The following is a 14109-nucleotide window of genomic DNA, read 5'->3' as shown; positions in this document are numbered from 1 at the left end:
AAGTAATCATTACAAGATACCAGATGTTATAATTATGAATTACGTGCCCCCAGGTCATCAAGTAAATCTGACCATCGGGGGCTGAGAGAGGATTAAAAATGAATAGTAATATAATGCATTTACCAATATTATTGACGAAATTAAATCTTCAACTTGAAAATTTACTACCCAATGGGGGCCCAAGATCAACGTTTCGAGTGGGGGACGATTTGCTGTTTTGGTCCTGATTCTAGCTACAAGCCACGCTAACATAGTATATAAGCCGATGGCTATGGCGGCAGGTCCAAATGTTGAGTAAAGCATTGTGAAATAACGCGCCCGTTTCAAGTAGAATCATATGAGAATAAGAGAAAGTGAACATAAAATTCTGCCTTCAACTTAATACAGATAATGTAATACAAGCGGCCATTACGAGAAACGGCTCGGTTGTGATATATATCAGCAGCTGTTGATTTTCAATGCTTCGTCGTGGAAACCGTAATGTTTGATTTGACGAGTAGGCCTACAAAATTTCAAACCTTTGTCCGGTGTACGTTCGTGCTACATAAGCCTACTGCTCGCCAAGCAGCAACGGTGAAACTGCGTTTAACTAAGCATAACCAAACAGCAATACAAAAGTTACTATTTTAAACTAGGAAGAGTGGTGATCCTGATCCTGATCCTGATCCTGATCCTGATAACTAGGGCAAGTTTTTGTTGCAGTTAAATCCGCGGAAAGTTGCATTTATTTATTTATTATTGACAAAAGTTGCAAAAGTTGCACTAAAAGACCACATTTTGCTCGGTTGACTAAATAAAAGATCCATTTACCGGCTCAGCTCCCGAAATACCCGTACTTCATCATCATTGGTTTATTAGCAATTTTATCAGTTCAATACACCACAAAAATGCGATACAATGAAAAGACAGGAAGGTGTCGAAGCGACAAGGAGTAGTCTATGGAATCTGACACCCACCTTGGCCTAGGCGATGTAAAGAGGAGGCATGCACACTGAATGAAAGTAAAGAAGATAGTATAGAAAAAGAATGCGACAAGAAATAGGGCGGCATGTCTATGGGAAGCGAGATCGATAGGTCAGTCGTGGTCCGGTAATCTTGAGGATGTACTGTATTTATTTAGTAGTAATTGCTTGTATTTCGACTTGAATGTAGACATGCTCGTCGACTGTCGGATGGCCGGCGGGATACTGTTCCACACATCAGGTCCGGCATATTTGATGGAGCGATGATCTTTTCGGTCGATCATATGATATTTGGACGACGTGGACGCGCGTGTGTTGTACTTGTGCGCTTTTGATTCAGAGGTAAAGAAGTCATTGAAGTATTCGGGGCAATGACCGCAGTGAAACTGATACATAAACTTGGCGATTTCTAGTTTCCGCATATCTTCTATGTTTAGGACGCCGAATCTCTTCAGCAGCGACTTGTTGGATGGGCAGCCAGGCCCCTTCGGGGCCCTAGCTATGATTCGGAGTACTTTATGCTGTAGTTTCTGCAGTGGCTTGAGTGCAGTTTTACTTGCAGCCCCCCAACAGAGGATGCCATAATGTATCTTCGATTGGATTAAGGATTTAAAGAGTATCAGAAGAACCCATGCTGGCATGAAGCGCCTAAGGCTGTAGAACAGGCCGCACTTCGGTGATAATTTAGTTTCTAGGGACTGAATATGACTCTTCCAGGACATGTTCGAAGTACTTCGGTGCTGATTTATGGTGTTTCAGTCGAATTTGGCCGGATACTTCACCAAAACCGAAAATACTTTCATGAAAAATCGAAAAAGTAGCAAAATGTTGCAAAGAGTTGCATGGAAAAAATGGACAAAAGTTGCACTAGAAGATTCCTTCAAACAGCATTCTACATATCTTACGAGTATTTAGGAAGCTGCCGGAAGCTGTAAAAAAAGTTGCAAAAACTTGCCTTACTGATAACCTGATATACAGCAGGGTGAGTGTTCTTACAGTCACTCCAATGTACATCGAATATCTATTCACTATGTGTGGATTGCTGGATACTTCATACTTACGCAATGACGAGCAAAGCTAATAGGCCACTTCTGACGTAATAATGAGCAGTGTCATTTGGAAATCTGACGTTTGTGCTATCACTAACTGGTATAATCATTGTTCACGTTCACGAATATTCAGTTTATGTCATAGTACTGTACAAATAAAAAGTAATCGTTCTTTCACAAAGAAATCGATTAAATATGGGAAGTAGTCGATTACGATTATGATTACTTGGGAATATTTTCGAATGTAATCGATTGCAATTACGATTACTCGAAAATGCTGTAATCGTCGTAATCGATTACGATTACTAATCGCGATTACCCCATGTCTGGTGTGGACTATACCACTACGCTATCTCGCAACCTCAAACCAAGGTCCTCTTAATCTGTTACAAATTGTACCCACCACTACATTCGTGGAGTGCAAAAGGTAGCCATGCCCTTCGTTTTGCATTGGGACGTAAATTTGAACGATCCCCAGTCTCTATAGGCCACACTTCGGATGTATAGAAATTGAAGATAGAGTAACTTGGCGTCATACGATGTTAAAAGTTTGCGTTCTTGTTGGCAGACACTTTCGTAGTAGATCGAATTTTACGACCACCTGAGTTCACGCCGTCACTGCTTGCGTTACAAGCCTGTACAAAACGTGTGATACGAATTAGCGCGGGAAGCAATTAGGAAGTCGAGATTCACGAACCTACTTCCGAGGCGCCTCGTGATTTCCTTGCCTGTATTGCAATTTAAAATCCCGCGCATAATTAGTGACTTCGTGATTGCGCGCCTCTGCATATGCGCAGTAGGGTTATGAATAGAATAAATATTTCAAAATTTTGTGTGTCCTGTAGTCACAAACGATGAACTTTTGTGTCCTGATTTCAAAATTAACAAAAGTTAAGACTGGTTAAACAAAAACCTCCCGCAAAAATTTTTCCAGTTTTCACTGTATGAAGGATATGCTTTTTTTTTGTAGGGACAGACTATATAATATATATACCGACTTATTTGAATTTAACTGACACAATTCCAATTGCTTGGTGTAGCCGCAACCCGCAGATCGCGCCACAGGGTGGATTGAAATATCTGGCTGCTTATATTCCCTTTCGGCACAGAGAAAAAGACTCGCTTTGTTGGTGCGTGTTTTCTATTAAAAATGAAATACAATAAGCATTGGCAAGTACGTACTAAGCTATCAAATACAAAGCATCTTACTTGACAATGTGTCTTCTGGGTTTTTTAGTTTATTTCATTTATAGATTTAATTTGGCTGTAACGAGATATCAAAACAGTGAGACAATGAATGGATTAACCTAACTAGCCCTATTCTAGAAATGCAATAAACCTAACTATTCCTATTCTAATAACTGAACTAATGCCAAAACGATCCTACCACTAACGCACGTGCACTGAACAGTGAATTGCATCACGATACGTCAGACCTAGTTACCGCTATGAGGTAACAATGACACAGAGTCCACTTTCTTGCTCGGCGGGAGTGTGAAGGAGCCACAGCGACACCTTAGGGCCGTACGGCGGCTACATCCTGGCCCCTTGGAAATTCAAAATTTGTTCCGAATTTGGAGATTTCCACACATACACACTCACGCAGTCAGCAGGTGCTACCAAACGAAAGGGTAATTATTTAACGAAATCAAAACAAAAGTTATTCTCTCTTATGCAAGAGGGCAAGCTTAGAAATACAACAGGTGTACTTTGAAGGTTAGGTCCACAGTGGCTGGTCTGGGAGCAACTGTGGATTGTTTGACAAGGAGACAAATTTAGAAGTGTATCAGCAGAAAGGCCTCTCGAGGCGATGTCTGCAGGGATTCAACTTGGACGGTACATTCCACCATCGATACGGGTTGGACCCAACTTTGATTTGGTTAACAAGGTTAAAAACGAATGTCTTGAAGACTTTGTAGAAGTTTGCCAGATGCCACATTACAGTTATACACATCCACCAGACAAAGGAGAGGCTGATTGTAAATATCGTTTCTTTTTGAGAGTATTTGTTACTGTTGACCGTAGAGTTTGAATTCATTTCAGAGTAAGGGAAATCTTTCTTCCGTAGCAGGCGAAACAGATCCTTGTCATCTTTACAAGCCTTCGCTTGGTGAATCACAGCTCGAACATCTCCTTGGATGCCGACGATATGTTTTTGGACACTGGATGAGACTTCAACCAGGTCCTTTGTCAAATCTGGCCCCTGTAACAGACCATCATTAAGTGAGATGTCATTATACAGTTCCATTGATTTTTCTGCAGATTCAAGAAACAGTTTATCATTTTGTGACAGTTCTTGTTTTTCATTCGTTGTCGAGTCTACAAAATCTCGACACAGCTGATATAGGGATTTGGGCGAATTCGTAGCAGGCTTTGAGAAAAATACCTTTTTTGTTCCGCCTGCCACTTTGGCCGGGCAGTTTATCATCCAGCCTGCTAACGTTCTGGTTGCATAATAGTCATTTGGACCATGAATTACCTCCAAGGGCTTGTGAAGCCTTCTGTTTTCTTTTCCAATTAATAGTCCAACTTCGGATGCAAGTTTTGGAATACACACGTCTTGGAATTCCGGAAATTGGTTGACATCTTCTTGTTTGGGAATATCAACGTCCTCAACACCAATACAGTCAGTTGATACTAATGGTGCGAGCGGAGCATATTCTGTGCCATAGAAGTCGGATAACTCAAGATTATCGAATATATTACCTTTGTAACCGGATAATCCTGCCAGAGTGCGAAGATCAAATTCTGTTGGACTGCCTTGGAGGCAAAGTTCATTTGCAAGATTTTCACTGATGAAGGAAAGATGACTTCCATTGTCAAAGAAAGCGTGTGTAGCAAGATAGCAGTTTGTTCCTCGAATTCTGACGCGGACAGGTGCCACGTTGAGTAACACATTTTCTTCAGGTAATTTGGCGAATGCATTGAATTTCACAGGTCCTTGAGCCTTTGGAGCGATTTCTTGGGCGACAGTTGAAGCCGCAGAATTTTGGACGACGGGTTTGTTCTCATCGTTTGTGGACACTGGATTCACATGCAGGAGTGTTGTATGTTTTCCATTACAATGTTGATACTTGCATGGCTTTTCTCTAGTACATTTGTCGGACCAGTGTCCGGGTTGCAAGCATGAGAAGCATAGCTCATTACTTTTCACGAAATCTCTTCTACCAGCAACGTCCATATCGCGGAACTGCTGACACTGATTGAGAAAGTGTTTCTTCTTGCATTTTATGCACGATGACTCACAGTCATCCTTGGTGCCTTTATTACCGGCACAAACAGAAGTTGCAAAGTTTGATTTTGCTTGCCTTACAACAACTGGCTTATTGTTTGTACTACTTTGTTCTCGGGGAGGAACGTTTGACGCTTCACGTACCTTTTTTCGCAGGTAAGCAGATATGTCGCTCACTTTCACATCGCTCTTCAGTTCATGAAGGATATGGTCCATGACACTAAGCCAGCCTGACCTCCATTGTGAGGGCATTCTGAGTGCGATTTTATCAATTGTCTCCAGCGAGACGGATTGGTAGTTAATACCTTTGAGAGTATTTACACAGGATATAAGGTCAGCGGAAAGAATCGCCAAGCCATCTTGATCATGCAACTTTACTTGAGGACCAGAAGATACTGAGTTTAAGCAAGAAGGTCCGATTCGGAACTTTTGGCCATACGTCTCTTGTAATAGTTTCAGGGCTTCTCTGTAGCAGTTATCAGCATCAAGGTGTAGGCAGCTCTTGACGAGAGTATTTGCTGGTCCTTTGGTGTAACGCATCAAGTAGACCAGTTTTTGTTTTGGTTCAGTAATTTTGTTTCCAATCGTCGTTTCGAAAATATCCATGAAACTATTGAAATCACTGGGGTTACCAGAAAATATTGGGGGTTCGAAAGGTGGCAAAAGGTTTTGTTGAATTACTGGCGGAGCTACAGAATACACAACGTTGGCGGGCGAACGAGAGTCATTTTTTATCGAATTCAAAATCGAACTAGGCACTACTTCTGGGTCAGGTGGCCTTCTCGCATCGAAAATAGGCTTATGATTCAAAGCAGTGAGCGGAGAAGTTGTAGCTACCATGTTTGTTAGATTTGACATGATGGGACTATTAGACCAAACCAAGTTAGAAGGTTGATGATAGGCGTTAGTGCCAGATATCACAGTACCAGGGCTACTTATACTCGTACTGCTGGCGTTCGTTGCACTCACACTACTTGCATTCATAGCACCCACACTGCGAATTGGTAAGGAACAATATGAACTTCCAAGGGGTGAGAAAATAGCCGACGTACCTGTTTCTGAGAGATTTGGAGTCACCGACGATTCTCGAAGTTGCTGCGGTTCTGGTTTCACCACTGGTGCCAGTGGAACGTTGGCGTTCTCGGATACTGTGACGGAGTTCGAGCTTGATGTTGGTTGATGCACAATTTGGGTGCTTTTAGAGCCGTTATATAGTCCCCGTTCAATCATAATTTCCTCGAATTGAGCTTCAGATTGTAGCTTTTCTCGCTCAGTTCTATCGTCAATTTCTTGTAGGTTATTCCTCAATCTTAGATTCAAAGACCTTCTGCCTTCGAGAGCTTTCTTTTTATGCATTTCGAGTTTTTGTCGCAACTCCATTTGATACCTCTTTTCTTCTTCTTGACGCCTCTTTTCCTCTTCTTGACGCCTCTTGTCTTCCTCTTGTTGACGTCTCATTTCTTCTTCTTGACGCCTCTTTTCTTCTTCTTCTCGAAGTCGTAATTCCTGGTAGATCTGTTCCTCTTCAGATCTTATCTGATCTTCGAAGGCGTCATTTTCTTGTTGAAAGCGATGCTGGACGTGTTTTTTGTCCATTTCAGCCTTTTTGTCGCGGTGAACATCCCTCGAGTGTTGTAAACTGAGTATTTGAGAGTTACTCATATAGCTTGATCCTGTTGCAGTGCTCGAGACAGACGATCGTGATTTCAGTGATTTGGCAAATACCGGTAGGGTATTTGGCTTGTTTGAGCAGTGGCTCGATGACAAGGACGACCTGCCTTTGGTCGGCAGGCTCCTAAGAGTCATGGAATGTGACCTCGATAACTTTGATTTGTGAATCGTCGACACAGCTGACTTTGACTTTTTGTTTTCTTTTTGTTTGTTAGTGTTCGACATTCTTTGGATTTGTTCGAGGCCAAAAGAACCACTGTTTGTGCCCGCCTGGGCATTGTTTGATTTATCATAACGTACCGGTACTGTCGTTTTCTCTTCGGTCTCCACTAGCAGCAAGTTTGAATTAGCTTCTTCAGCCATTTTGGTTTTCTTTGTTGATGAAGGTGTTCCAACAAACAGATTTGAAGATTGTCAAAAAACTAATGTAGCCGCAACCCGCAGATCGCGCCACAGGGTGGATTGAAATATCTGGCTGCTTATATTCCCTTTCGGCACAGAGAAAAAGACTCGCTTTGTTGGTGCGTGTTTTCTATTAAAAATGAAATACAATAAGCATTGGCAAGTACGTACTAAGCTATCAAATACAAAGCATCTTACTTGACAATGTGTCTTCTGGGTTTTTTAGTTTATTTCATTTATAGATTTAATTTGGCTGTAACGAGATATCAAAACAGTGAGACAATGAATGGATTAACCTAACTAGCCCTATTCTAGAAATGCAATAAACCTAACTATTCCTATTCTAATAACTGAACTAATGCCAAAACGATCCTACCACTAACGCACGTGCACTGAACAGTGAATTGCATCACGATACGTCAGACCTAGTTACCGCTATGAGGTAACAATGACACAGAGTCCACTTTCTTGCTCGGCGGGAGTGTGAAGGAGCCACAGCGACACCTTAGGGCCGTACGGCGGCTACACTTGGATTTAAAATAGTATTTTGGTAAATTGTGATTGCCCAGAGTGAATTAATCCGATCGTGTTCTTGCTTACATACAAAATTAAATAATTCTTAAATAATTATTAATTACGATTTTAGATGTAGACCGTATATATCGTATAATTTCAATTTGTCTGACACAAATCCAACTGGCTGTTCGAAAAGGCGTAAGTAGAATAACTCAACAAATTTTCAGCGGTCTAGAAAACCGATTCGAACAATATGATGAAAATTTGATAATGTCATATCATATGTGACTCAGTATCTGGTGATACTGGGCGGCGGAATGACGTTATGAAACTGCAAATTGCAATGATGAGCAAGGGTTTTCATAAATCGCGATGCATTGGTTGCCAACATGATATTATCGATTCTTAAAGCATATGACAGAGTTCTTCCATCCAACATCCTCAACAAATCCAACTCTCAGCTACATATTTGGAGATGATATTGTAAAACACTACGAAAACTCAGTACAATCCACCAAGCCATACTTTCAAATGAAAATATTAGAAAACCGAGGATGGAGTGATGATTTCAAGTTTATCTATGTGCTGTGCAGTGCAGAGCTGCCGCTCTTTCAGAGAAAATAGTAGATTACCACTAATCAAATATAGCATTTGAAAGTGTCCTCGGATGACGCCCTTTTGTCCTCCTCTTTTTTTGAAATTTTGTCCTTTTTTTTTGAAAATTTAGGTCACCTTTAGAGCAAAATGCGATTGATACGCCGTAAATTAGCACAGAAGTGACGCCCCGGCGGTTATTTCGGAGTGAAAAACGGTGATTTGAGGTCGGAGCGAAAAGTTGACCTTTTTTTTTCGTCAACCCCCTAGCAATGTGGATAGAAAAACGGTATTTTGAGCTCGGAGCGGAAAGTTGACCTTTTTTTTAGTCAACCGATCACAATGTGGGAAAAATTCACCGATTTTTTAGAATTCTTTTCCGGTTTTGAAAGCCTCAAATTTTTAAATTTCTGATAAAGTGTCCTCTTTTTAAATTTCAAAAATATGGTAAGCCTAGTCAGGCAGGGATATCTGGAATTAGTCTATCGTGATTCATCCGAGCCTTATCATCTACTTGTGCTCCGTCGGCAGAAGATCATGCTGCACAATGAATAGTCGCCCTATATACTGTACGCATTGAAACCTATATAAATCTGGTTATTAGACTAAAGTCCTGGTACAGCAGTTGGTGTTCGAGGTGCGACAAGTTGTCAAAAAACGCTACTCCCGCAGCAGCAGAAGTATAGTGACTTAGAATTCCACTCAAGTACGGGTAGAAGCAGTGTTTGTCAAAGAGAAGCAGTGTTTGTCAAAGTAGTCCACCGCTACTTCAAGTTGAAGTATTATATGTTATGAAGAACAGGTATATCAATGCGCTATGATGGACAGTTAAAACCTGGAAGTAAGTAGCCAAGGGAATGTAACTATATCTGAAGTCCCCACGTGTCTATCATGTGTGCATTTCGATGGCATTTGATGCCAAAAATATATTTACTTGTGAGCTTGAAACGGATGGGTATATGGCATTTCCTGTACTTTGAAATAGTCCCTTTTTTATATGAAACAGATGTCGATTTGGTTTTTAACAGGACGAAGTTCATTCAACATTTAAAAAAGAACATGCAGTTGAATCTCCAGTCGCGAAGAGGATTCGAAAATACGAAATTTACGTATCTCTGGTAAATATCGATGAGATTTTTCAAAAAGCATTGCCGCTACAGTAGATATTGTAGGATGCTACTGGTTACTTCTGAATCGAAACGTAATTTGGCAGTAGCTCCAGGTTGACGTTAGATTAGGCTTACCATATTTTGGAAATTTAAAAAGAGGACACTTTTTCAGAAATTTGAGACTTGCAAAACCGGAGAAGAGTTCTCAAAAATCGGTAAATATTTCCCACTTTGTGATCGGTTGACTAAAAAATAAAATAAAATTAAAGGTCAACTTTTCGCTCAGAGCTCAAATCACCGTTTTTCACTCCGAAACACCCGCCGGAGCGTCACTTCTGGGCTAATTAACAGCATATCACTCTCATTTTGCTCTAAATGTGACCTACATTTTCAAAAAAGAGGACAAAATCTCAAAAAATAGGACAAAATGGCGTGTTCCGAGGACACTTTCAAAAAAGTCAAAAAAGAGGACAAATCCTCTTAAAAGAGGACGTATGGTAACCCTACGTTAGATGCATGTTTTCCGATCAATTTATACCTTAGCGTGACTGAGTAAGGATACCGGGTTCCGATGAGCGGAAATCAATGTGTTGTGACTTGTCAGAATATCTTTCAATCGAACGAGAGATAACATTCGCATATAGTAACGACTTACGACAGTTACGAGGGACAATGCGAAGGTTTTGCACTGTGGACTGTGGACTGACAGAGTGGACACCTTTTTTGCCTTTCCGGAACTTGGTAGTGTTGGTGACTAATGATAGCTAAATGAAAACTGAAGACTATCGTCGGGTGGTTATAATTAGGGCTGGGCAAAATCGAGTACCTGAGTGATTCGATTCTGAATCACGTAAAATGCTTCGAGTCGAGTCGAGTAATCGAGTATCACTCATTATGACGTCATAGCAGAACATTATTTGTCAATGTTCAAATATGTACCTTTAAGCGACCACAAAGAATATAATGCCTGTTACCCATCATATTAAGGATACTTTGTTATTTTTTTCGACCATACCGATTTCATTGCAATTGGTGACAATATTGTGGGATGATTATGACTTCGGAAATGTGCTATGTCCAGTAACGTTTGTAGCTTTGTACTCATGTTTCGTATGCTACGATACGGCCAATAAGGGTTTCAAGGCTTCAACAGTGAAATTAGCATAAATTCGTTGATCGTTGATAAACTCCTCGTTGATAATTCAACTTTCAGTGGTGAGGAGCGTATAATTTCAGTACTCGAAAAAATCGTCTTTTACTACTCGACTCGAATCATTAAAATTAATACTCGATTCAGATTCGAGTACTCGAATCATTGTGCCCAGCCCCAGTTATAATGTGACATATAAAAATGTTCGACTGTCAGCTGTCTCGGGGGATTTCGGTGAAAGTATTTCTCATTAAAAATCTCAACTTTTGGTAAAAATGTGCTGGATATGATCATGACGGAATACAAGAAAACGAATCGCTCTTTCAAGTATGCCGAACTTGAAGTGTGGAACAGCATCTCGTCGAGCATGTCCACCTTCAAGTCGGGATACAAGAAATTACTACTGATTTCATGCTAGTCAGCAAAGGTGGTCGAAGTAGTCAAGAAAGCTACTCAAGTAGAAGTAGAAGTAGCGACGAAAAAAATCTACTCAAGTACGAGTAGAATTACTTTTTCCATATGCAACCTAAAACTACTTGAAGTAGAAGTAGAATTCACTGACTTCAAATCTACTCAAGCAAGTAAGTAGTTGTGAAAACGTTCGTAATTCATTCGCATGGATTGTCAAAAGGTGCAAATTGAGCTATGCGATAGGTGCCGAGCTTGATTCATATTGATGCATACCAGCAGGTATCCAATTTTCGATAGCATAAGCATTCGTCCACATCATAGGATGAAAATGATAGTAATATTATGGAAATGCGATACTAATCCTCTGTTTACTTGAACAGCACGTTTTAGAAAATATCATGGTATCGCGCCCTCCCCCACATTACAAGGCCCGCAGTTTAGTCAAAGAACAATACGGAGAAGTTGTATAGGATACGGTGTAAACACCTTGCGCGATGAGTAAACGTTAATAAAAAATATGATGGATCGTAAAAATGCCATATTGTGTAGCTTTATTTCCGGAAATTAAAAGCAATACTAAACATATTTTATACTTCAACATGTTTGTTATCCAGACAAAAGAACTTAATTTAATTTGAACTAAAAGTATTTGATACTGGGAATTGAAATTAAAATATTAATACAACTTCTAAAAGCGGAAAATGTATTTCGTGTCTTTAGTCAAGAAAGTTTCAATGGTTGTATGCTAATACAGCTCTAAAACTAAAATAAAGTCAAGAGTCCACTTTTCCAGATTGGGACACGCCATGGACTGCTATAGATTTCGATATGATAAGTAAATGCTAGATTGCAAAACATCAGTTTCAAACGTTATGATGAGCCATATATACTGTGATGAAATATTTCATATGGATGAAGGGCGACAATGCAGTGTGAACGGAACCACGCCAACCCGCTTCCTAAATTATATTCCCAACTGCGCGCGAAGCGCGACGGAAATTCTCGGCTTCACTCAACTTTTATGAAAATTATATGCTGATACTCCGTGGAAAAAGCCTCGAAATTCCTCAGGCTATCTTCCTGATTGGAGGATTAAACTACTACTACTACTACTACTTCTACCAAAAGTAAGTAAGTATAGATATTTATACAAATATTACAAAGTAGAAGTAGGGGTAGTAGTGAAAATCAGATCTACTTGAGTAAGTACCAGAAGTCGAGGAATACTACTTGAGTACTTCGAAAAAGTAGAAGTACTTCCTTAGTGACCACCTCTGCTAGTCAGGCAGCCCTCAAGATTATCGGACCACAATCTTACATTTCGACCTCGCCTACCGACACATGCAGCATTCCTTTTCGTCGCTTCCTTTAATGCCCTCCTTTCTTAAATCCAGCGTGCACGACTCGTATTTAGATGATGTATTCCAAGGTGTGTGTCTGAATAAAACGACTACTCGCAGTCGTTTCGGCACCGTCCCATCTTTTCACTCTATCGCAATCTTGCGGTGTATTGATTTGATTAAATTTAATAAAAGGATAATGATGATGATGATGATAACGAAATCATTTTTCTATGACACTCATGCGTTACATTCTTACTGCCACCTGAAGTAGTTTTGACACATTGTGCAAAACGTATGAAACGAAGGCGGATTCGATAGGGACAATAGCACAATGCCCGCGCATGCTTATAAGAATCGATGGGTGGAAATGACGCGTGAAAGTAAGAGTTTCTGAATCAATCTGCGTCTCCACGTGACACCTTCAACATCCACATCAATATTTTTGTTTTTCGAAATAAAATTGATGCAAATTGCCGCTTCCTCGTCGATACATCGTTGCTATAAATCTCCGCTGCACTACCGAAGTCGCATTACCAAACTCAGATAACTCGTCATCGCCAAGTTATCCGAACGACGTCGAAATGAAGCTTCTAAATACGATCTTCATCGTAATTGTAATTGCAGCAACGGCATACGCAGCTTATGCCATAAAAACTAGTGGTCGTCGTCGGCGGCGGCTATGAGCCCAAGAGGCCAGGTAAGCTTGATGATGGTAATTATAAAATAGGTGCGAACCGTAATGCCGGGTAAGGTCACCAGCCAACGGCTGAGGTTGAATTCTCGCCGATACCTTCGTTGGAGCATGTTATGCCGTGAAATACGTAGGCTACGGTCACATTTTTGGGTAAACGAAGATGTAGAAAGAATCAAAACCATCGCGGTGCTGTATAATTGCCAATTTACCTATGGTCTTACGAAGATGATGTATTTATATGGGAACTTGAAATCATTTTCTTCGACCATCGCGGAGAGCTACTATATTCGTAAAAGTTGTGTGTATACTGTTCATAACTAACTTTCTGCGTTCAGCATGTGGCGTTTCATGAAATAAACCCTAATACTTTCGCAACTTGCAGTATATTGCTGTGCTTCGAGTCTCTTCGATGCTAAAGTAGCCCATTTCCATTTCAGTAATCACCCAAGACACGGATGGATGGCCATTTTCCAGGATAACACATCTCAAATCGAACATGAAAGTTTATATTTTGCTAATTATAATCAATATTATTATTGCTATTTGAAACGTGTTGCTTATGAACGATAAGGTATTATGCAACACGTATAGGCCTATACCCGTGCGTGACATATAGGCTATTCGGTATATGATGCTCTCCGTACATGGAATACAGTGTAATATTGCATGATTATTGCTCGTGAGGTTGCCGAGACCTACCCTGTTAGTTGGTAGATTTCGACCGTTAGAGAATATATACTGAGGGGTATGCGGACGTGGTTTACGAAGCTGTGATCGTCAAACCAAATGGTAGTCCATATGACACTTTCCGAGGCACCATGAAAATTCCTATATGTCCTTTCTATTTATCATGACTGTCGCCCATGAGCATTCAAATATTGGCGTAAGCTTCAGCAAGACTCGGACAGGTAGAAAATTGTCAGTTTCTCCAGATTAGATTATAATAAGAATTAGAGCTACCCTAGGGTTACCATAT

General features: G+C 40.4%; 1 protein-coding gene and 1 long non-coding RNA gene across 3 annotated transcripts; one reads left to right on the top strand and one right to left on the bottom strand.

The window, feature by feature from the left end:
* Positions 1-3045: 3045 nt before the first annotated feature.
* Positions 3046-7836, bottom strand: LOC145450720 (uncharacterized). Of its 2 annotated transcripts, XM_080329225.1 has the most exons (3): positions 7515-7836; positions 3221-7446; positions 3046-3152 (listed from the first exon to the last, which is right to left on the bottom strand). In XM_080329225.1, exon 2 carries the CDS (start codon positions 7275-7277, stop codon positions 3798-3800), a length of 3480 nt encoding a protein of 1159 aa, XP_080185351.1. In that variant the 5' UTR covers positions 7278-7446; positions 7515-7836; the 3' UTR covers positions 3046-3152; positions 3221-3797. The 2 variants fall into 2 exon arrangements, with proteins under 2 accessions (XP_080185351.1, XP_080185350.1); XM_080329224.1 differs by lacking the exon at positions 7515-7836 and having other exon boundaries at positions 3221-7487.
* Positions 7837-12994: 5158 nt separating this feature from the next.
* Positions 12995-13800, top strand: LOC145450592 (uncharacterized). The gene is made up of 2 exons (XR_013918535.1): positions 12995-13136; positions 13571-13800. It is a non-coding gene; the product is annotated as an uncharacterized LOC145450592 (long non-coding RNA).
* Positions 13801-14109: the final 309 nt, after the last annotated feature.

This window comes from Botryllus schlosseri, chromosome 11 (genome assembly GCF_051294905.1).
Source record: "Botryllus schlosseri isolate E-star chromosome 11, Bs_hap1, whole genome shotgun sequence".
Taxonomy (NCBI): domain Eukaryota; kingdom Metazoa; phylum Chordata; class Ascidiacea; order Stolidobranchia; family Styelidae; genus Botryllus; species Botryllus schlosseri.
This window is presented reverse-complemented; position numbering and strand designations above follow the sequence as displayed.